Below are 25042 nucleotides of genomic sequence, written 5' to 3'. Positions count from 1 at the left end.
CACATACACACACACACACACACACACACACACACTTTTGCTCCATCCTGACCAACGCCCCCACCTAGTGGTTTAGGCTTGCCTGCTTCTCTTTCCTTTGCTGCGGTTTCTAAGAGAGCGTTGCAGTTTGCAAAATATTTAACTCGGTAGGGGCCGGACATGGGTGGATGGGATGGAAGGATGGGCAAGACCCCTTGCAATGCGGTGCAAATGAAGCTTAAATTTACCCGAGCAGTGCTGGGTGCTAGAGAGCAGGAGAAAGGAAAGAGAAGGTTGTGCCTTTATGCCCAGCTTGGCTGCTGCAGCCTAGGCTGCAGCCAGAGGATGACTTTGGAGAGTTTCCATCTAAAGAAGTATCCTCGCTCTCAATACATGCATGTGTTCCATTTTCCGCATAACAACGCTACATGAAAGTATGTTAATAACACTATTTATGTTATTACTGCCTGTCTGCCTCTTCTAGAATGTAAACTGTTTGAAAACTGGGTCTGGGTCTGCCCCACTGGCCTTTATACCCCAGATGTCTAGAAGAATTCCCAGCACAGAACAGGGACTCGATTTTTTTTTTTTTTTTTTTTTTGCCTGCTGGTTGTTTTCTTAGAGACGCGTGAATCAACGGAACTTAGTGTTGTATCACCTTGGGCAAAAAAAAAAAAAAAAGTTCTTTCAAAGGATCTCAGTGACTCTACTAAGCCGAACGGATGGGCCAGATAATGTTCGGCTCCAAATTGAAGAATTCTCTTTAAAATACGCTAAAATTTATCCCGAGAAGTTCAATGATAAGATCACTTTTATTGAATGCACTCTAACTGCCAAACACGGAGCTAGGCGCTTGGAACTCGCAATAGCTCACGAGAACTCAGCTCCCACGGCTGAAAATACGGTGGCCCTTTCCTGGTGCTTTTCTTTGAATGTTCTCGGACTTGTACTTCTACTCTACCTGGGTTTCTGTGAGGGCTGGAGGAGGAACAGTATACCAAGCACCTGCTCCGGGATCATGGGATCTAGGTACTAGTAGTTCTTGGCGCCACACGTGGCTGATACTCCGATGTATTTGTTGAAATTCAAGGAGACGTAGGGATAGTGCTGGTGGTCTTGGTCCCAGAGCCTGTTTTTTTCTGTTTTTTCTTTTTCCCTCGCTCGAATTCTGATGACCTCCTTTCGAGGCACTGCAAACTGTTTTCCAGAGGCACCCAACAGCCGCGCGGCTGGAGTGGGAAGGTTGAGTGGTCTGTTTAATTTCACAGTATGCTTCTGTTTGTGATACTTCTACATTTTTGAAGTGTTTTTTTTTTTTTTTCCCTTCCTTCCCGCCTTTCTGCTTTCCTGTTGACTCACAGTTGAAGGGGTGGGGTTACCCTGAAAGCACAGATTCCTACAATCAGATATGAAAAATTAGTTTGCATTGTACCGAGGGTTTCTGACCTGAATCCCGAAGTATAAAATGCAGGATGGGCCATTTCCTTCTAAGGCGATATTACTGGCGCCTCCTTCTAACTTGGGTGTGGCCCGCGAGGATGGATAAAATTCCAGAGCGGAGAGGTCAGAGCCTGGGGTTGGCTCTACCTGCTCTAGGCCGGCCCTGGTGGGGTCGGGGGGGTTGCTGCGGTAGGTGGGAGTCTCATAAGGGATCTGATTAGAGCCTAGTAAGGCGGTGCGCGTGCCCGCGGCTGAGGGTGCGGGTCTAACCCGAGGGGCCGGCAGCAAGTTGGGAAGAAGAGAGAGGCAAGCACAGGGTGCTCTCACCCCCATTCCAGCCAGAACTGCGGTGTCAGGGGGGTGGTTCGGATTGGGAGAGGAGCCAGGGGGTGGAAAGTGGAGAAGAAGGCGGTAGGACCCGGCGGGAGCTTCCTTGGCGGGGAGGGAACCGGGCGGAGGATAGGAGCGAGGGAGAGAGAAAAAGGGAAGGTGATGGGGCGCGGGCGTCGGCACTCGCCGAGCTGCACGAGTTGCGCGGCTTTGGCGGACCGGACCTGGACTCTATAAAAGGAGCCTATCCGCTCCGCCACTCACAAGCTCCTCCTGGACTGGCGTCCGCGCGTCCCTCGATCTCCCCCCAGACACCTGCCCCTTCCCCGTGAGCCCTGGGCTCCAGGCTCCCCAGACCCGTGCGCCCGGCTGCCAGGCTCCGCGCGGTGCCCGGGGGACCGAGGTGGCGCGCCAGTCGCGCGGTTCGAGCAGCCACAGCCCGAGCCCCCGAGTCCCTCGTCTGGCGACCCCCCCGTCTCCGCGGGGCAGCTCGCAGGAGCGGCCAGCGCGTGAAAAAAGAAGGGAGGGCAGAGCTCCGGCGCGAGGCGCGGCTCCACGCGGTGCCCAGATTTCACTCCACCCAGCTCGGGCAGCTGCGGCCGCCGCAGGAAACTGCCCCAGCCTGGGGAGGAGGGCGGGAATGCAAGACCCGGACTCCTCGCTGGCCTGCAAGCTCTGGTCTCGACAGCCAGCAAACTCCTGCGGGTCGAGTCTGCAGAATCTGGAGCGCCCGGGTTAGGAGACGCTCAGCCCCGAACAGTTGGGGTAAGAGATCCCACCTTGCCAATGTTCCCTCCCCAAACCAAACCAAGCTTTCCACTTTCTAGACGCCCGGGTGGGAGCCGGAGGGGAGTGTGGCTCTTTGGACCAGTCCTTGGCAGCCCGAGGCTGAGACGGGGCTTAGCGGGGAGCGGCCGGAGACGCGGCGGCAGCGCTGCGCGCACTAGAGGTGCGGGGAATGGGCCAGCCAGCCAACCTCGCCCTTGACCTCTCGCTTGATCTGAGAACCTGGGTGGAGGCGTAATTAAGGAACCCTCCACGGAAAGGACAATCTCCCGGGGTGGACGAGACTGCAGTCTCCTCCGCGGTCCTCTCATCCTCATCTTCGTGCGCTCCATGCCCCAGAGCTGCGCTCCGGGGCCACGGGCGAGGAGAGACATGGAGGCAGTGGCCGCTCAGTGTCCCCAGCCACCGTCCGCGAGTTCCCAGACTGGGCTTTCTCAAGCCAACCTTTCGGCTGGTCCCTCCCACAACTGCAGCGCCGCCGAGGAGTACATTTACCAGGACTTCATCGCCCTGCCCTGGAAAGTAGTCGTGGTCCTGCTGCTGGCGCTCTTCACCTTGGCCACCACGCTCTCCAACGCCTTTGTGATTGCCACTGTGTACCGGACGCGGAAGCTGCATACCCCGGCCAACTACCTGATCGCCTCCTTGGCGGTCACCGACCTGCTCGTGTCCATCCTGGTGATGCCCATCAGCACCATGTACACGGTCACGGGCCGCTGGACGCTGGGCCAGGTGGTCTGTGACTTATGGCTGTCGTCGGACATCACCTGTTGCACAGCCTCCATCCTGCACCTCTGTGTCATTGCCCTGGACCGCTACTGGGCCATCACGGATGCCGTGGAGTACTCGGCGAAAAGGACTCCTAAGAGGGCCGCGGTTATGATCGCGCTGGTGTGGGTCTTCTCCATCTGCATCTCGCTGCCGCCCTTTTTCTGGCGGCAGGCCAAAGCTGAGGCGATGTCTAACTGCGTGGTGAACACCGACCACGTCCTGTACACCGTCTACTCCACGGTGGGCGCTTTCTACTTCCCCACCCTGCTCCTCATCGCCCTCTATGGCCGCATCTACGTGGAAGCCCGCTCCCGGATTTTGAAACAGACGCCCAACAGAACCGGCAAGCGTCTGACCCGAGCCCAGCTGATTACCGACTCCCCCGGGTCCACGTCTTCGGTCACCTCGATTAACTCACGGGCTCCGGAGGTACCCAGCGAATCCGGGTCTCCTGTGTACGTGAACCAAGTCAAAGTGCGCGTCTCCGACGCCCTGCTGGAGAAGAAGAAACTCATGGCCGCTAGGGAGCGCAAAGCCACCAAGACCCTGGGGATCATTTTGGGCGCGTTCATCGTGTGTTGGCTGCCCTTCTTCATCATCTCCCTGGCCATCCCGATCTGCACATCCTGCTGGTTCCACCAGGCCATTTTTGATTTCTTCACGTGGCTGGGCTATCTCAACTCCCTCATCAACCCTATCATCTACACCATGTCCAACGAGGACTTCAAACAAGCTTTCCATAAACTGATAGGCTTCAAGTGCACGAACTGACTTGTTAATTACAATGGGGTCGCCTAAGCGCCCTTCAGGGGACCATGCTGTGTCTGGTTCCACAGGTAGGTCGACTCTTCTTTCACTGTTACTGGGTCTGAACGAGGCTGTCTCTTGTGAGCAAGGGCTGTGGATCCTGAGAAAACCAGGACAGCCCTAAGAGAGCTCTAAAGGAGAATTGTTCAAACTAAGAACAGAGCTGCCTGGCTGAGGAAAAGGCTCACTTCCTCCTTGCAAACCCGTTTCAGCACTGACCCTTCAGCAGCACATTGCAAGGGGGCTGCAACTTTTAGAAAACCAACGATGGAAAAGGGAGCCCTGCACTGCTTTGATACCATGGATGAGGCCCTCTAGAACTAGAGGTACTTGTAGTTCTTGTCTGGAGCCTGTCTGAGACAGAGCTACATACAGCCTGACAGTACTTGAACTAGACACCAACACCCTGTCTTTTGGGGAGAACTCTGTGTTACAGCTTCCTTTAACAGTTACTTTGGCATCCCACAATCTTCATTCAGTTTTTGTTTATTTAAACTTGGTTGGAGAAACTTGCGGATTCCGGTGTGACTTGGATAGCACAGAGAAACCTTGAAGAGTTAACAGCAAAATTCTGATGTTAAGATCTCTATTTTTATTATAAATGAAACTATATGGGATGGGTGGGTGAAAATGGGAGATGGGGAGTATTAAATGGAAAACCAACACCTATGGATTGTTTGTTTTCTGCAGATTTATAATTTTTTAATTTGTATGTAGTGATTGTCAAACCACACTAACAACTCAGACAAAATGTTATGTGTGCTAGTGCCAAAGTCTTCAGATTGCTTTCTTTTTCCTCCTAATTTCATGTACTTGTCATTTTACACATTTAAATCCCCAGAAATGGGGGATATAATGGGTGACTCAGCGCAAGCTGCTGCTATATTTCTTATTAATGCCACTGATGAAACTGATGAGTATGATATAATTTGCAAGGTAAGTATTTTTAATCCCAATCGAGTGAGCCATGGAATTGAGTGAGATGAGATAGGAATAGTTCTTATACAATTAAGGAATGGGTGGCAACAGGAGGATGTATATTTTGACTTGTAAAAAAATCTTAAATGCATGAGACTTTTTTCTGCTAGTCATTTGCACTCTCCTTCCCATCTGTAATTCCTTTGTGTGCTAACATGAAAAGTAACCAAGAGAACTAGCTCCTTTCTCCAAAAGTCTTCAAAATAGTAAAACTCCTAAAACCTATGTTAAAGATAAAAACCTGTTTCTTTTCCCTTGCTATTGAAGTCTGAGTAGGAACAAAATTATTAGAAAGACAAGTAAGGGTTTTCAAAAAGCTTAGAGAAGCTAAAATTGAACCCGGTTCCTTGTGACTCATGGAACCAACCCTCAGACTTCCCGGGAACCCAGAAACTAACAAGCTTTTGAATCTTGGAAATTTGTCATTGACCTGATACTTCTATGGATATAATATCAATAGTGCTTTAAATTTATCTCTGTTTCAAATCTCAAAAATACTTAGTTGTTATCTCAAATTCACTCTGAGGACTCCCTAGTACAGGGCAAGTTACACACTAAAAGATGAAAAATGCATGCTCTAAATAAAATGGAGTAGCCCCAAAGGACTACCTGCATGGAAAATGAACGTCTCTGTGGAACATTCATTATGCCAAAGAAGATTCACACTTTGTTCTTTAGAGAGCTTTCTGCAGTTGATACCTTTTGTCTGCAGAAGCAAGTTGTCTTTGTAAAATGGATTCACTCCCTGCTTGAAGCTTCCCAGTCCAGACTGTCAGACAATAGATGTATTGAGCTGAAGTACACTGCTTCCCTGCTGTGCAGACCTTTACTCTGGCATAAAGACTCTTGAAAATATCCTATTCAAAGGTTTACATGTAAACTAAGTACAAAAGAAAATTTTGGTCAACACTGACACCTGTCACTGGAATAAGAGAAAATTGTAGGCGTTAGATAATCGTATATTTTTGCTGTATCCCCAACGTCTCTTGTTTGTTTTGTGTGACATTTCTCCTATGGAGAGATCTAGCTTACTACCGAGAGGACTGTGCATAGAGCACATAATTTATTTTTATGTACTGTTGGTCTTTTGGTTAGGCATTTTCTTGGGCCTAAGAAGCAATTAAGCCAACTTCTAGGAGCCTGAGAGAGCAAAATTAATTGAAACCAATAGCCACTTACAAATGATTTCTTTATAGGGCATCTGCAATGATTTTGTCCTCATATTAACAAAATGTGGTCAATTTAGTCAAACGGGTTGTTTTCCATTTATAGATGACCTACCTAAATTTTTGCTTGACTCCTTTGCTGAATCAACTGGATTGGGGGCATACTGTATGAAGTAGAAGCTTGCAAACCCTTGTAGTTATAAGAAATCTAGACTCCTCATCCAGCATTGCACATGGTTATGCAAAGTGTATTATTCATCCCAGGGGTATGTAGTTAAGACTGTTAAGCTTCTTTTCAGTTACTGCTGCCTATAGCATAGATTGTTTCATAAACTAAACATACGACTTTTTGCAGAACCTTATATGGGAGATGGAAATATCTAACTTACATAGAAATGAAAATATATTTTCATTGGCTGTGGTAGCAAATAACATTTTCCATATTGTTGAATTGCACAAATTTTCACAAAAATATATGAATGTATACTCATCCCTAAATGCCAATATTGTCTTGTGTTTCTAGGAATTTTAGAGTTTCCTTTTAAAAAATGGACACTGTACCTATGAATGAATGGTTATTGACTTCAAGAAATTTCCTACAGAACAATATAGGAAACACTGAGTGGACTATAATTTACTCAAGCAGCAAAAGCTCAGATTATGTGCATTTGATGGAGTTACTGTGACTGCAAATTGCCGTTTCCACCTTTCAAAAATGTGTAATTGAAAGTGAAATTTAGGAAAATAATGAAATAAAAGTCCTTTTGTGTTCTACAATGCATTGGGGAGTAATTCTATAATTATGGAAAGATTGCTTCATTGGATTCTGTGTTGCATTTAGGAGCTTGAGCCTTCAAGAGAGACTAATTGATGACTAATGATACTGTGGTGGACTGGCAAGTATGGCCACAATATGTAGGATTTAGTGTATACCTGTAGGAAGAATTTAAAAGGAATTAGACACAGTCTGCAAAGAGTTTAGTCAATTCTGTGATCCCAGGAATTTTCCAAATCAGCATTCTTAGAAGGAATGTTTAGACTTCAGGCTAGAGAATGAGATTCCAAGGCAGTACATGGTACTTCAAATACAGAAAACAGAAAAGGAGAAGCTGAATTAGAAGCAGGCTTGGGGCGGGGGCAGGCAGAGACCTAAGAGGAGGAGACCAAGCATCAGAGTGCTGCTAAGTCACTTCAGTCGTGTCCGACTCTGTGCAACCCCACAGACGGCAGCCCACCAGGCTCCCCCATCCCTGGGATTCTCCAGGCAAGAACACTGGAGTGGGTTGCCATTTCCTCCTCCAATGCATGAAAGTGAAAAGTCAAAGTGAAGTCGCTCAGTCGTGTCCGACTCAGCGACCCCATGGACTGCAGCCTACCAGGCTCCTCCGTCCATGGGATTTTCCAGGCAAGAGTACTGGAGTGGGGTGCCATTGCCTTACAGGTAGAAAATAAAGCTTTTGGAATCAGAAAGCTCCAGGTTCGAGTTGCAAATAGAGCATGTTATTGCTGTGTGGTTCTCCTCAAATGCAGCCTACTTGCGATTTGTTGCAAAGGCTTAGAGCCTATACACATAGAGCATTTATCAAGATCCCTGACACTTTTTATCGCTCAGCAGATGGTACTTCCTCTCCAGCAGTTATTTTGTCATTGCCCTTTTTGTGGATGCAGGACACCTGCAGCAGAGAAAAACTTGAAGGCTTTTTGAGAGAGGTTGGACTGAAGAAAATCAAGCTAGCCCAAATGGAAGAAACATGGCTAAACTAGAAGCAACTGAGGCTTGAAACTTTTCACGCTTATGCTCTGGGCTGGCAACGCGCAGCCAAGAGGCCAAAAGAGAGCAGGAGAGATGGTTTGTGGTGGCTCTCCTGGCCAAGAGGAAATTGCAAAATATTTCATTTCCTGTAGCATCCTCTCATTGATTTTTAAACCCTCTTTCCTCTTTCTTGTCTAGAGATTTCCAATTGTTTTCTAGTATCCAAAGGCCCTCACCACATTCATGTCTTCTCTCAGCGTCTCATTTTCCACTTCTCTGCTTTTTTCTTACCTGTGCAAAGCCGTGATAACCAATGATAAAGGGTTGATCTCATACGGTTCTTATCTTAGCTGTGATGGACTGATTGGGCATTCCTGGGTTTTTATATTATAACCAAAGGAAATTTTTGGACTAAATGAATGAGAAAAAAAAAAAAAAGCTTTCAACGTGGGGCATCTACTTGAGTTTTCAGGTGAGAAGAGCCTGGTAGGAAAAGGATGTGAGAAATGATGGCTCCAAATCTTTTCTCAAAAACCTGTGCTTGAACCGTCCACCAGGGGGCAGAGCGCCTCTGAGTTGTGCGGAGGCCGCAGGTGCTCAGTACTCACAATCGGACTCCCTCTTCCTGGACACTGCAGAAGGTATCAGCCTTCCTAGGCTTCGAGAACATGGAGATCCATGAACCACGGAAGGTGGGGTTTATCATTTATTTTAAAATAGAAGCTTTTTCAGAGCTGCAAATTCAGGCAGAAGATCCTTATAATAAAACTAAAGGTTTTCTTCATATTTACAAACTTATTTTCTTATTCTTCACTTGTCCTAAAAAAAATGCTACAAAATTAGTATTTTAAAACGTTGTGACCTTTGATTATTGTGCCATCGAGTGAAGTCAGAGATTAGAATATAAAGAATTTACATACAAAATAGGGCTACTTACTTACTTAAACTTACCTTTTGTCATGATTTTTCACATCATAGTTTTCTTTTTTCCTTTCAAAATGTCATTGGCTTGAAGTTAATAGATCCATAGTTCAAAGGTAGAACACTACCATTTACCATTTAAAGAGAATATTGCTTTTTTTTTTTTTTTTTTGCACAGAAATAAGGTATATTTATATATGTCAGTTTTTTCCAGGAGGCAGACTTTCAAGTCTGTGTAATTTTGGCATTTACTTTAAAAACAGGCATATATAAATGTGAGTACAATCTTATGTATCACAAAATAAATTTCCGTGTCAGAAAACTGATCATATATAATGAGAAAGCCAGTGAGGTTATAGCATTGCCATTTTCCTTAACTGTTACTCTCTACATTTTCACTGTCCCCAGTGGGGAGTTTTCTGTGTGTGATTTCACACATCCGTCAGTTAAATAAGACTTTCAAAGTCAACATTCACATCTTAGGATTAAACTAGGATTTCCAGTGCTCCCTGAGAGAGACCTAGTCCCTAGAATTGGGCCAGCTGACAGAGAGATAGTCTTAACACTATTCCTAGTAGAGTGTGTGAAAGAAAATGTCCATTTCTTCTTAATTTGCACATATTTCCAAAGATAGGAGGAAGGAAAAAACAGAAACAGAAACTCTTTCCAAACAGCAAACTGGAAATCTATTTAACAAGAATGATCTTATAATATTTCTTGTACCTAAAGTGAACAGATGGCGATATAGGGAGCCATTTATGGCAAATGCTTAAAAGAATCTACACATGGCTTGTTTAAATGATGCACAAAGGCATGACTCACATCCTCCAGACGCTGTGGGAACATTCCACACATTAGCCTCCGACTGGTCATCTCACGTTGGGATAACCGATTGAAATTTCAGGAGATCTCTTGCTCACAAATGTGGTGATGGGCTACAGTGATAAAACAGCCCCCAAAGGGTAGGTTACTTGGTCTGGAGGCGGTGCCCAGGGTACTTTTGTCAACACACCTGATTGTCTCTTGTAACACTTACACGCTTGTGCTTACTCTCAGTCGTGTCTGACTCTTTGCAACCCTATGGACTGTAGCCTGCCAGGCTCTTCTGTCCATGGGATTCTTCAGGCAAGAGTACTGGACTGGGTTGTCATTTCCTCTACCAAGGGATCTTCCTGACCCAAGGATCGAACCCGTGTCTCTTGAGTCTCCTCATGTGCTAATCCAGTTTGGGAAAGTGAGTATGGATTCACAGCTCGCCCTGTGACTTGCCAGCCCATTCTTGGCTCATTGAATATTCTCAATGAGTTCAACACTAGGCTGGTCTACTTTCGTGGAGAAGCACTTGTTTTTAACCCAATCTTGCCCAGCTTTAAGGTCCTGGAGTCCACTGTCTTTTCTCCTTTTTCTCAGAGGCTTTCTCACAGAGTATAGCATGTTGGGATAATCACACACGGGGAGTTTAGAACTGGTTGGCCTGAAGCCCCTAACACTTGGTTGATTTAAAATGCAAGAGCAAGTGTTTGAAATCAGAAAAACGAGTTTAAATGCATTTTTGGCGACCATGAGCAAGTTCCTCTATAAATGTAATCTTACACACCTTTATGTTTGCAGGTAAAAGTTGAATGGGATAATGCAATTGTTTTCACCCTTTGCTCCATATTTCATTTATCAGGAGAGCTTTAAAAAGAACTTTGTTCAGATCCTGTCTCAGACTAATTAAATTATGTTATCTGGAGTAAGGCCTGATAGTTTTATTTAAAACATTTTCTCTGGGTAATTCTAACATGTGACCAGGGTGAGATCCACTGAGGATATGTATACACAGCTCTTAGAGCCGTGTTTGCACACACAGGATCTTTGGGTGTGAAGGGGGACCCTGAATAATATGGAAAGTCAAGTAGATTTGGCCTTTCACAATTGTGCTTCTTGAAATTTAATGCTCATATGAATTACGTGGGGACTTGGTTAAAATGCAGATTCTGATTCAGCAGGTCTATGGAGCAGCCTGAGATGATGCATTTCCAACAAGTGGTCAGGAAACACCAGTGATGCTCATCAATGGACCACACTTTGAGTTCAAGAGCTTAGTGACAGAGTATCTACTGTTTCCTAAAGATGGATATATATATGTGTGCACACACACACACACACACATATATATATATTAATGTAAAACTTACAGATGAGAAAATGTATTTTTTTTAAAGTACAATGCATTATGTTTTCTTGACTTGTTTACATTGTATTCATGTCTCAGCTTCAGAAGTTGTGAAATACTTCCTTTTACATGCTATCTCCCAGATGCTTCAAATCCTGTCTACCCTAAAACAAACAGCTTATTTCTGCATCTGAATCGGCAAAGCATGACTCTCAGATTCAGTCCTTTGTTTTTACTTCACTTCCAAATAAAGGCTTTGTCTTTTGTTTTAAAAAAAGTTAGTTAAAAATATAAGGCAAATGATAAAACAACAATTAAAATAAAGAAATAACAATTGTGAGCATGTGGAAGGCAGCACAATTTCCTTGTAATCTGTTTCACTTAGTAAACCCACTTGGATTCCATCTGTTAATACACACAAATACACACACACACACACTTACAGCCAGGAAACACACCATGCCCCCTGACCTCTTCCAAGCGAATTGGTATGGATAAAAATGTACATTTAAACTGTTGGATTCAGAAATATTAAATATAAATGCTTTGACTGTGATGAGTAATGCATGGCAGGAGGTATTTCCCTTTTATGGAAAGTTACTGAGAAATACATATGTCAAAAACTTGGGTACTGAAACATATGCCTATTTTTACATGGAGTCAAATTTCTGAGTGAAAAGTAAATTCAGGCAAGTAAGAGGATGTTTCAGGTATTAGAGTTTTTTCTCATTATATAGATAAAACTTCTAAATTAATACTATATTTTCTCTGTTTTTTAATTGGATGTACTATTAGCAAAGTCCTTCTTTGCCAGGAGTTTCCATTCTTTTCCTCTCCTGTCTCTATCTCCACCTTCCTCCCACCCCCAGAATTCTAAAACATTACCACAAACAACAAAGCCCAGTAAGTATTGGAGAACAGAAACTTGGTAGTCACAAAACTGTCTTAAAATCAAAACACTTAGACTAAATATAAAAGAAAAACTTCCTTTCATCAAGTAGCTACCAGAGAAGGCAATGGCAGCCCACTCCAGTGCTCTTGCCTGGAAAATCCCAAGAATGGAGGAGCCTGGTGGGCTGCAGTCCATGAGGTCTCGAAGAGTCAGACACGACTGAGCAACTTCACTTTCACTTTTCACTTTTATGCATTGGAGAAGGAAATGGCAACCCACTCCAGTGCTCTTGCCTGGAGAATCCCAGAGACAGGGGAGCCTGGTGTGATGCTGTCTATGAGGTTGCACAGAGTCAGACACGACTGAAGTGACTTAGCAGCAGCAACAGCAGCAGCAAGTAGCTACAATAGTGAGTGTGTAGGGCTGTAGAATCTCCTCTGTTTTGGATAAAAAATATACATATAAATTGGAGAAAATTCTGCTCAAAATAGTTTTTGCCTTCTGTGCTTGATTATCCTGGAGAAGGAAATGGCAACCCACTCCAGTGTTCTTGCCTAGAGAATCCCAGGGATGGGGGAGCCTGGTGGGCTGCCATCTATGGGGTTGCACAGAGTTGGACACAACTGAAGTGACTTAACAATTAGCAACTTGATTATCCCTGATGGCTCATATGGTAAAGAAGCTGCCTGCAGTGCAAGAGACCCAGGTTCAATACCTGGGTTGGGAAGATCCCCTGGAGAAGGGAATGGCTATCCACTCCAGTATTTTTCCTGGAAAATTCCTTGGACAGAGAAGCCCGATGGGCTACAGTCCATGGGGTCACAAAGAGTCAGACACGACTGAGTGACTCACACATACACACACACATCCATTTTTAGTTGAGACAAAGATATCTGACATAGAAACTTTGGTAAACTTGGAATTAGAATCCAGATCCAGGCTGACCTTGGTTCAAATTTCAGGTTTATTACTGGCCAGTTCTCTAACCTTTACTGAACTGACCAATCATGTCTTCAAGTATTAACGTAGGCTGAATGGTATTTTCTCCACAGCTTAGTGATGAGGATTAAACAAGCTGCCATATGGCAGTGCTCAGTCCAGAGAGTGCTTAAAACGTGGTAGTTGTTGACTAGATTCCCTCTGTTCAGACAAAATGAACCAGGTGTCTATCCAGAGACCCTGGAATTTGGAGGCAGAAAAACTGTTTAAACTTCTGTTTTTGTTCCTTATTAGTATGCAATTTGGATCATGCTATTCAGTTTCTGTAAATGGCAGTTTTTCTATACCTAAAATAGGACTAATATGTCCCTCTTGAAAAGATCTTAAGACGATGGTATTACATAATAATGCAGACATCTGAGACAGTTCTTGGAGCAATGTGATTGCCAGGGGAATTCAGTATTCTACTCTGTTTGCTGCCTTTTCTGTCTTTAGGAGCTAGGATCTGATATTATTTGCTATTCTTCCAAGTTAGCCAAATCCCTTTTATTGTTAAAAGTGAGGTCTGGACAGATTTTTGGTTTGGAACCTGTTTTATTGACACTATCTCAAAATCAATTGTATGCTGAGATTCAAGAGATTCTAGAAAACATACCCTGTTTCCTGCCCAAGAACCCACTTCCTGTATTTTAAAATATAAATACTTCTTGAAGTTTTGTCATATTCTATTAGCCATGAGTCCTTTACACCTTAATGTAAATAAGTTTCTTAGTGTCATGGATATGGATAGTTGGAGCCCAGAACATTAAAATAATGTGACTTTTGAATATTACAGGATAAGAAAAGACTAATTTTGAACTGTGACTCAAATATTTCTAGATAGACAAAAATGAGCAGCAACATGTCACGAGTAGTCATGTAAGAGCCCCAGGGGAAGAGTGAAATTTAAGAGATTATTTAAAATAAAACTTATCTTTTTAAAATAGTTTAACAGCATGCTTACATTTTATACTGTATATTTCTGTAAGATTTTTGATTATTTTAAATACCACAAGCATTCAAGCTTGCTGGAAGAAAAAATAATTTGGGATGGTAAATAAGTCACTGTACTCAGCTAGAAAAATGCAGCTGAGCTCAGACAAGCTAACTTGCTGTGCGTTTTAATGTTCACTGTGGGTTTCTCCACATTAAAGGTGGCTGGCCAGTGTATATTTCTAAGAGAAAATACTCTAGTAGACACATAGAGTGTGCTTTCCTGACCTCGTATAGGTGCAGTTCCAAGCACCACAAATATATACTGAGTAGCTGTTTGTCCACAATAACCCAAACCACTGTCCAGAGACAATGAAATAATTTTAAAGGTCACTTAGTCTGCATTTAATCAAGTCTGTTTTCATCTTTGACTGCTCGTGTTACTCAGTGGTATTCATAAAACACAGATATTTGCTATAGCAACAGCCACAAGCTAACACTGCAGGGCGGATGGACTGGCCAGATTATTTTCATTCACGAAGGAGATCCCTCCCCTGCCTTTATGAAATGACCTATTTTAGATCAAAAGAAGGACCCAAACAAGGCAGGTAGGAAGGGCAGTGAGAAAATATAATCAAGACTCTCCCAGGTAGCTGACCCACAAACAAGAAGATAGTCATAAGTGCACAGATTATCCCCAAGGAGTGAGGGTTAGGAGTCTAATATCAGCTCTCCAGACCAGGGGTCTGGCATCCAGGAAGATAAAACCCCAGAATGCCTGGCTTTGAAGGCCAGCAGACTTGCATGTGGGAATCCAGAGGCTGTAGGACACAGAGAGTCAGCTCTTAGAAGGGCACACGTGGAATCTCACATGCCCCAAGTTCCAGGGACCTGAGTCAGACACATTTGTTGATCTCAGAGAGGAAGGAGGCCATTGGGATACCTGTTGGCGACAGAGAAGCTGGCAGCAGCAAATTTAGGATGCTCATTCTAACACAAAGACATTCCATTTTAGTGTCTTTCCTCTAGCTAGTTAGTACCAGGAGATTACCTACCTACCTACCAGCAAGCCAACAACTGTCCTGGGACCCCTGGGCCAGCAGCCAGTCATACTGGAGCCTGGGCCCACCTTTCAGCTTGCTGGCATCAGCTCCAGGACCCACCAGTCCCTCAGGAAGCTGTCCCAGGATCCAGCTACCTATCTACCCACCTACCAATTGGCTAGCAGCCATTGAATGAGGCAGGTCCTGAGAGCCGGCTAGCCAGTGGCTAGCAGATGCACAGTAGATGGCTCTGCCACTATAGAAAGGTGCCTGCAGTCCGGATAGAGGGCACCCCTAGAGGATATAACTCTAGTGACTGACAGGAAGTGAAGTTCTGGGCCCTAAAGAACAGCTTCTACATATGGCCACTTCTCCAAGATTAGGAAATGTAACTTATCTACCAAATACACTGAAATAAACAAAGAGAATTATGCCAAATGGGGTGACAGAGGAATATATTCTGAACAGAAGAATAGGACAAAACTCCAGATGAAGAACTGAGCAAAATAGACATAAGCAATCTATCCAATAAAGAGATGGATAAGCAATCTATCCAATAAAGAGATGGATGATCTCTCTATGATCTTTATGATTTCTTTATGATCCCTCTTTATGATCTCTTAAGGTAATGATCATAAAGATGCACAGGGAACTCAGGGAAGAATTGATGAATACAATGTGAAGTTTAACAAATATTTAGAAACTATAAAGAAGAATTAAACAGCTGAAGAATACATTAACCAAAATTAAAAATGCACTAGAAGGAAGCAGTAGTAAATCAGATGATGCCAAGAAATGATCATTAAAGACAGAGTAGTGAAAACTACCCAAGTTTGAAAAGAAAAAATAATTTTAAAAAATAAAGATAATTTAAGAGACTTCTAGCACAAAATCAAGCATATTAACATTCACATTCTAGAGGTCCCAATAGAAGAAAGAGAAAGAGGTGGCAAACTTATTTGAGGAAATAATGATTGAAAACATACTTCATCTGAGAAAGGAAACAGTTATCTATGCCTGAGAAGCACAGAGAGTCTCAAGCAAGATGAACCTATAATCAAAATGACAAAAATTAAATATAAAGGGGAAATCTTAAAAGGACTAAGAGAAAAGTAACTAGTTACATATAAGGGAATTCCCAAAAGACAGTTAGTCAATTTTAAGGAGAAATCTGCATGCCAGCATGGTGTAGCACAAAGCATTCTAAGTGGTGAAAAAGAAAACAAATTTACAAACAAGAATCTTCTATCCAGCAAGGCTATTATTCAGACTGAAAGGACAGATAAAGGATTTTACAGGCAAGAAAAACATACAAGAGTTCAGTACCACTAAGCTAGCATTATAAGAAATGTTCAAATAATTTTTCTAAGCTGAGAAGCCCACAACTAGAAATATGAAAATTACACACACCAAAAAACCCTCATAAATAAAGGCAAGCATATAGTAAAGTAGTAGATCAACCACTCATAAAGCTGTTAATCAGATGGAAGTTATAAGACAAAAATAATAAAATCATCTATATCCACAGTAAGTAAAGGGATACACCAAACAAAAAATGTGAAATAATGATGTCAAAACATTAAGCAGGGAGATGATAAAAATGAAGGGTACTTAGAATGTTTACGAACTTAAGAGTTCATCAACTTAAAATAATCATATATATATATATATATATGTTATTATACATGAACCTCATGGCAACCATCAATCAAAACTATTTAACAGATATACATAATACAAAGAAAACAATCCAAACATAAGACAAAACACACATCAAGTCATTAGGGCAGAAAGCAAAATAAGAAGAAAGGAACAGAAAAGAACTATAAGGTCAAGCAAAAATCAATGAACAAAATGGCAATAAGTACATGCTAAGTCACTTCAGTCGTGTCCAACTCTGTGTGACCCCAGAGACGGCAGCCTACCAGGCTCCCCTGTCCCTGGGATTCTCCAGGCAAGAACACCGGAGTGGGTTGCCATTTCCTTCTCCAATGCATGAAAGTGAAAAAAGCACATACCTATCAATAATTATTTTAAATATAAATGGACTAATGCTCTACTCAAAAGATAGAATGGCTGAGTTGATTAAACAACAACAACGAGCCTAATATATATGCTGCTTACAAGAGACTCACTTCAGATCTAAAGACCCACACAGACCAAAAGTGAGAGTATGAAAAAGTATTCATGTAAATAGAAATGAAAAAACAAAAACAAAAAACTAGCAGAGTGATACTTATATCAGACAAAATAGGCTATTTTCAAGATGTCAACACAGTTTATTGGGAAAAGTTCATATTGAAAACTGCAGCTCCTCATTTGTATAACTTATAAAAATAATATTTTGGTATATAAAATGAATTGGTTTTATATATCAAATTATTATGTAAGTACAGATGGCAAAAACATCCATATATTTGCCATTCAGATAAATTTCACATTCCTGACTTCTCCTGTGGCATGTCTCACATCAGATTTAAGACATCTCTTTGCCAAGGAGGCCCTGGTTTTTAACTAAGTTTATGCTTACAGTTGCACTCTATCAGAAGCTGTGTCTATAGAGCCTAGTCAAAACTAAGATGAAAAATTCAAGGCATTTCTTCTCTTTAGTCTATTTTAATATAATTTTTGTGATAAAACCAGCCACTAATGCTTTACTGAACAATCTTATCGTACCAATCAGTCAAGATGAATTAGACCAGTCCATCTTTCGATCTCATATATATAAAACAGTACTGATTTATTAGTATATAATTTTCCCTCATCCCAACTCTATAAACCACTTTCAAAGAAAACCTTATCTTAAAGTTTTACTACTTAAGGTGGCCTTAATATTTTGCAATAGGCTTTGGTCATGAAAAATATACTCTTCTCAATGCCATATCAACTTAACATGATCAGAAAAAGAATCAATTATTAATGTTATTAATTAGAAACTCATAAATAATGCATATTAAAGAAATAATTATGCTTCTTTAAATGGCTGGAGGTTTGAAAAATATTTATTCTTTTCACTTCTTTTAGCATCAGTTCAGTTTAGTTCAGTCACTCAGTCATGCCGACTCTGCAACCCCATGAACTTCAGCATGCCAGGCCTCCCTGTCCATCACCAACTCCCGGAGTCCACCTAAACCCATGTCCATTGAGTCAGTGATGCCATCCAACCATCTCATCCTCTGGTGTCCCCTTCTCCTCCTGCCCTCAATCTTTCCCAGCACCAGGGTCTTTTCAAATGAGTCAGCTCTTCACATCAGGTGGCTAAAGTATTGAAGTTTCAGCTTCAACATCAGTCCTTCCAATGAACACCCAGGACTGATCTCCCTTAGGATGGACTGTTTAGATCTCCTTGTTGTCCAAGGGACTCTCAAGAGCCCTCTCCAACACCACAGTTCCTAAGCATCGATTCTTTGGCGCTCAGCTTTCTTTATGTTCCAACTCTCACATCCATACATGACCACTGGAAAAACCAAAGCCTTGACTAGACGGACCTTTATTGGCAAAGTAATGTCTCTAACAATTTTTTACTAATATCCTCGTCTTTAGTGCTTAATAGACTCAGTCCATTCCATCTGGGAAAAACAATCTCTGAAGCCTTCTTATTTTTACCTTATAAATTGGTATGATTAATACTCATATTCTTGTACAAATGTAGTATAAGTTATATAGATAGTTACAAGAAAACATTGGCAAATTATAGATAATTAGTTAAAAGATATCTTATTTAGCTCTATAAAACAAACATGTAAAATATGAATATAAAATTATAGCAGCATTTAAGAAACATTTTCTTTTAAATTATTTTAGCATTTTGAATAATTGTATGAACATTGTCATAAAAGGATGTCATAAAAGCTCAAATTTTTCTGAGGAAAACAACTTGTTTGCAATCCATCTCAGGAGCAGTGATTTTCTTCTGCTTATTTCCCATCTTTGGTGGATGTAAAGAAATACCTTGGCTTGGCCTTTTTGCCACCCTGCTGACACTCATGGGCCTCTCTCCAGTGGTGTCTGACCACTATGCACTCCTCTCCTTTGAAGTCCACTGTCATGATATTGTCCTATGGCTTGGCCTGTTATATATATAAAATACACATGTATGTGTATACGTATATATACACACACACACACACGCGAGCACACACAAACATATATGCTACGTTCCATCCCAAAGCAGCATAATACACATTCTTTTCAAGGGCATCTGGAACATTCTCCAGGGTAGATCACATGCTAGGCCACAAAGCATGTCTCAGTAAATTTAAGAAGACTGAAGTCATAGCAATCATCCTTTCTGACCACAACAGCATAAGACCAGATAGCAACAAGAACAAAGTGGAAAAAGCAAACACGTGGAATCAAAACAATGTGTTACTAAACAACCATGCATCACTGAAGAATCAAAAAGAAATTTTAAAAAAATGCCTTGAGATAAATGAAAATGGAAACACAATGTTCAAAAATCTATAGAGCTATCAAAAGCAACTCTAAGAGGAAAACTATAGTGAAATAAGCCTACCTCAGGAAACAAGAAAAATCTTAGATAAATATTTAAATTTATACCTAAAATAAACAAGAGAAGAATGAATAAAGCCAAAACCTAAAGTTAGCAGAAGAAAGAAAGTTAAATTGTTCAGAGTGGAAATAAAGAGACTAAATAAACAGAAGAAAGAACCATTGAAATTAAGAATTGATTCTTTGAAAATATGAACACAATTAATAAAGCTTTAGATAGAGTCATCAAGAAAAGGGAGGACCCAAATAAATAAAATCAGAAACGAAAGAGAGCTTATAACTGACGCTACAGAAATACAAAGGATAAAAGATACTACTACAAATAATTAATGCCTATAAGTTGAACAACCTAGGAAAATGGATGGATTCCGAGAAACACACAATTTCCCAAGACTGAATAAAGAAGAAACGAAGAATATAAATAGAATGATTACCAGGAATTACATTGAATAAATAATCAAGTGTTTGCTAACAAACAAAATCCAGGGACAGAGGGCATCACAAGTGAATTCTACCCAAACACTTAAAGAAGAGTTTAGAATTCTTCTTTTTAAATTGTTCTAGAAAATTAGAGAAGAATTGCCTCCAAACTAATTCTACAAAGGCATCATCACCCTGATACTGAAACAGATAAAGACACCAAAAAAACAAACAAGCAAGCAAGCAAAAACAGACCAATATCACTGATGAATATTGATGCAAAAATCAACATAATATTAGCAAACCAAATTTAGCAACACATGAAAAGGCTCATACTCTATGATCAGGTGGAATTTATTCCAGAGGTCCAAGGATGATTCAGTATCCACAAATCAATTAATTCAATACACTGGAATAACCAAAGGAAGGATAAAAGTCACTTAATAATCTCAATAGATGCAGCAAAAGCTTTTGACAGAATTCCACATCCATTTATGATAAAATATCAAAAAAGTGGGTAATGAAGGAACATATCTCAACATAATAAAGGCCACTTATAATGAACCCACAGCTAACATCATGTTCAATGTTGAAAAGATGAAAGCATTTTCTGTAAGATCAGGAAGAAAATAAGGATGTCCATTCTCATCACTTGTTTTCAACATAGTACTGAATGTTTGTTCTAGCCACAGTAATCAGACACAAAAAATATGATAAGAAATCCAAATTGGAAAAGAATACATAAAACATCATTGTTTGCAGATAACATGATACTGTATATAGAAAATCTTAAAGACACCACCAAAAAGCTATTAGAAACAATAAAAATTTCAGTAAAGTTGCAAGATACAAGATTAATGTATAGAAATTGATTGTATTTCTTTACACTAACAATGATTAGATAGAGAAGTTTAGAAAACAATCCCATTTATAATAGCATCAAAAGAATAAAATACCTAAGAGTAAATTTAAGCAAGGAGGTGAGAGACCTGTGCTTTGAAAACTATAAGACATTGTCAAAACAAATGAAAATGGACACAAATGGATGCATATACTGTGTTATGGATTGGAAGAATTAGTATTATTAAAATGACCATAGGCAATCTACAGATTCAATACAATTCCTATTAAAATACCAAAGAAGTAGAACAAACACTTCTAAAATTTTTATGGGAACACAAAAGACCCCAAATAGCCAAAGCAATCTTGAGAAAGAACAAAGCTAGAGGTATCATGCTCCCTGATTTAAAACAATACTCCAAAGCTATAGTAAACTGAAACAGTATGGTGCTGGCATAAAACAAACGCATAAATCAACAGGACATATTGAAGAGACTAGAAATGAACCCACACATGTATAAGTAATTAATTTATGACAAAGAATGCAATAATACACATTGGAGAAAAGACAGATTTTTACATAAATGGTGTTGGGAAAGCTGAAAAGCTGCATGCAAAAGAATCAAACTGGACTACTTTCTCATACTATATATAGAAACAAACTGAAAATGGATTAACAACTTAAATGTAAGGCCTAAATCCATAAAACTCCCAGAAGAAAACATTGGCAGTATGTGATTTGATAATTGTGTTAGCAATACTTTTTTTGGATATGTCTCTTCTGGTAAGGAAAAAAACAAAAATACATAAATAAGACTTCACTAAGCTAAAAATATTTGTACAGTAAAGAAAACTATCAACGAAACAACAAGGCCACTGACTGAATGGGAGAAGTTATCAACAACTGAAATAGCTGATAAGGAATTGATATCCAAATATATAAAGAGGTAATACAACTCAATATCAAAAAGTCAAACAACCCTATTAAAAATGGGTTGTGGACCTAAATAGACATTTTTTATAAAGAAGACATACAGCTTGTCAACAGCCACATGAAAAGATGCTCAACATCACTCATCAATCAGGGAAATGCAAATCAAAGTCACAATGAACTACAACCTCACAAAAAAGACATTAGATGGTTATCAACAAAAAGACAAGAAATAACAAGTGTTGGCAGAGATATGGAGAAAAGGGTGACCTTGTATACTGTTAGTCAAAATGTAAATTGGTAGGACCCAATGGAAAACAGTATAGAGGTTACTCAAAAAAGTAAAACTATCATATAATTCAGCAATTCCATTTTTGGGTATCTTTCTGAAGAAAACAAAACCACAAAATTGAGAAAATATATTCACCCTTATTTTCAGGGCTTTCAAGGTGGTTCAGTGGTAAAGAATTCACCTGCTAAGCAGGAGTCTGATCCCTGGGTTGGAAAGATCTCCTGGAGAAGGAAACAGCAATGCACTCTAGTATTTTTGCCTGGGAAATCCCATTGACAGAGAAGTATGGCAGGCTAAAGTCTATGGGGTCTCAAAAGAGTTGGACAGGACTTAACAAGTGAACAATAATAATTCACCCTTATGTTCATTGAGGTATTACTTCAGTTCAGTTAGTTCAGTTCAGTCACTGCCTAGTTGTATCCAACTCTTTGCAACCCCATGGACTGCAGCATGCCAGGCTTTGCTGTCCATCACCAACACCCAGAGCTTGCTCAAACTCATGTCCGAGTCTGTGATGCCTTCCAACCATTTCACCCTCTGTCGTCCCTTTCTCCTGCCTTCAATCTTTCCCAGCATCAGGGCCTTTTCAAATGAGTCAACTCTTTGCATCAGGTGGCCAAACTACTGGAGTTTCAGCTTCAGCATCAGTCCTTCCAATGACTATGATTGACTGGTTTAATCTCTTTGCAGTCCAAGGGACTCTCAAGAGTCTTCTCCAACACCACAGTTCAAAAGCATCAGTTCTTTGCCACTCAGCTTTCTTTATGGTCCAACTCTCACAACAATACATGACTACTGGAAAAACCATAGCGTTGACTAGATGCACCTTTGTTGGCAAAGCAATGTCTCTGCTTTTTAATATGCTGTCTAGGTTAGTCATAGCTTTTCTTCCAGGGATCAAGCATCTTTTAATTTCATGGCTGCAGTCACCATCTGTAGTGATTTTGGAGCATAAGAAAACAAAATCTGTCACTGTTTCCATTGTTTCTCCATCTGTTTGCCATGAAATGATGGGACAGGATGCCATGATCAAAAAACTCAGTTTTTTGAATGTTGAGTTTTAAGCCAACTTTTTCACTCTCCTCTTTCACTTTCATCAAGAGGCTCTCTAATTCCTCTTCAATTTCTGCCATAAGGGTGGTGTCATCTGCATATCTGAGCTTATTTTGTTTTCTCCCAGCAATCTTGATTCTAGCTTGTACTTCATCCAGCCTGGCATTTTGTATGATGTACTCTGCATATAAGCTAAATAAGCAGGGTGACAATATTCAGCCTTGACATACTCCTGCGCAATTAGAACCACAATTGTATTGTATTATATTGTAAAAACAATAGAATTGTTTTTACAGTATTACTTACAATAGCCAAAATATGAAAACAACCTATGTCCACTGATAAAAAGGTTTTATGTGTGTGTAGATACATATATATTAACATTTTTCTTAGAGTCTTTATGAGGCCTCTTAGAAAGTTAAGAATAATTGTTAATGAAGAGCAAGACAATATAGGGTTATTGAAAAATGTGATTGAAATGCCAATCCCCTTCTCCTCATCCTTTAAGTCCCAGTTCACTGGCCTTTACCTTTGAGAAACTGCTTTTGATTCTTCCAGGTGGAGATATTTTTCTTGCATTTATGCTGTGTTTGTGGAGAAGGCAATGGCACCCCACTCCAGTACTTTGCCTGGAAAATCCCATGGGCGGAGGAGCCTGATAGGCTGCAGTCCATGGGGTCGCGAAGAGTGGGACACAACTGAGCGACTTCACTTTCACTTTTCACTTTCACGCATTGGAGAAGGAACTGGCAACCCACTCCAGTGTTCTTGCCTGGAGAATCCCAGGGATGGGGGAGCCTGGTGGGCTGCCGTCTATGGGGTCGCACAGAGTCGGACACGACTGAAGCGACTTAGCAGCAGCAGCAGCAGCATGCTGTGTTTGTAGAATTTCTACAGCATGCCGTGAAGATGCTGCTGCTGCATGTCTACAGATGGGTTTTTAGGAGTGTTCAACAGCATCTAAGGAGAGTATAATGTGAACTTGATCTGTACACTCTTCCTTTTTTGGAGGTTTCAGTGTTCATCATGAATTCTAGGGCCTGGCACTGAGCTTCACACTTTGCAGGAACTACTTAAGCGATCAGTAAGTGAATGTGTGAAGAATGAATAAATGAATTAATATTTCACCTTGCAGGGTAATTCTTTGAAAAATATTTTTTCAACCACATGGTTTCGTAAAAGTCTTTTAGTTAAAAGCATACAATTGAAAAATAAATGTGTTACTTTAAAAGAGAATCTGCCTATCTGTTCTTAATAAGATACTGTGAGATTCTGAATCATCAAAAATGACTACATGATATTACTTACTCAAGAAGAAAAATGTACTAATACATTCTAAGAAGATTTTCGGCATCAAAGGTCACAATGAAAAGTCATGGTACTTTAAGAGCCCAATATTTAGCACCAGGAAGCAAAGTTAACCTCATTTCTCCTCTTTCTGCACCATTGCACTTCCATTGTCATTAAATGTTTTAAATACAAATTTCCACACATTGGTCCTTCATGGGATCATTGTTTTCCATCTTGAAATGCCTACTGCAGTTTTGCACAGGATGGTGAAGGAAGATTTTTCTGAAGGTATGAGGTTATGATGAACTAAAAAAGCCTACAGGGAAGGAAGCCTAAGGCGGTCAGGAGGGACGGTTGGCAGGAGCCAGGGTGGGAGAGCCGGTCCTCCTAGAAGGAAGGCATTATTCTGGCTCTTGGCTGCTCAGTGCTTCCCACTGAGTCCCTGACATTCAATGGGAATTGTGGTGAGGAAGGACCTGGTGGGAATCTTGGCTACAGCCATGGGGATTGAAAGTTCACGGGTCCAGAGGTAGAAACAGTAAAATTTTACAGGCATACGGCCTCATTCTGGCACAAAAGATAGAGATTCCTAATCCCTGTTCTTCATAATATAGTCTTTACATTTTTCAGGTCTGAGTGACAAACATAAGTAGCCCAAGCATCTTTCTTTACTCATCTGCAAAATAAACAATTTCTAAATTAGAATACAAAATCGCCATTTGTTAGGCACATTGATGTCAACAAAGGCCAAGCTTTCATGCAAGATTAG

The 25042-nt window shown here is 41.0% G+C and overlaps 1 protein-coding gene across 1 annotated transcript; it reads left to right on the top strand.

Annotated features, from left to right (window-relative positions):
• Nucleotides 1–1236: 1236 nt before the first annotated feature.
• On the top strand, nucleotides 1237–7038 carry HTR1B (5-hydroxytryptamine receptor 1B). The gene has a single exon (XM_061427257.1). It carries the CDS (start codon nucleotides 2866–2868, stop codon nucleotides 4075–4077), a length of 1212 nt encoding a protein of 403 aa, XP_061283241.1. The 5' UTR covers nucleotides 1237–2865; the 3' UTR covers nucleotides 4078–7038.
• The last annotated feature ends 18004 nt before the right edge of the window (nucleotides 7039–25042 follow it).

The sequence above is a fragment of the Bos javanicus genome, chromosome 9 (genome assembly GCF_032452875.1).
Source record: "Bos javanicus breed banteng chromosome 9, ARS-OSU_banteng_1.0, whole genome shotgun sequence".
NCBI classification, from domain to species: Eukaryota; Metazoa; Chordata; class Mammalia; order Artiodactyla; family Bovidae; genus Bos; species Bos javanicus.
Note: the sequence above shows the minus strand (reverse complement) of the source record. Positions and strands in the feature narration are given on the sequence as shown.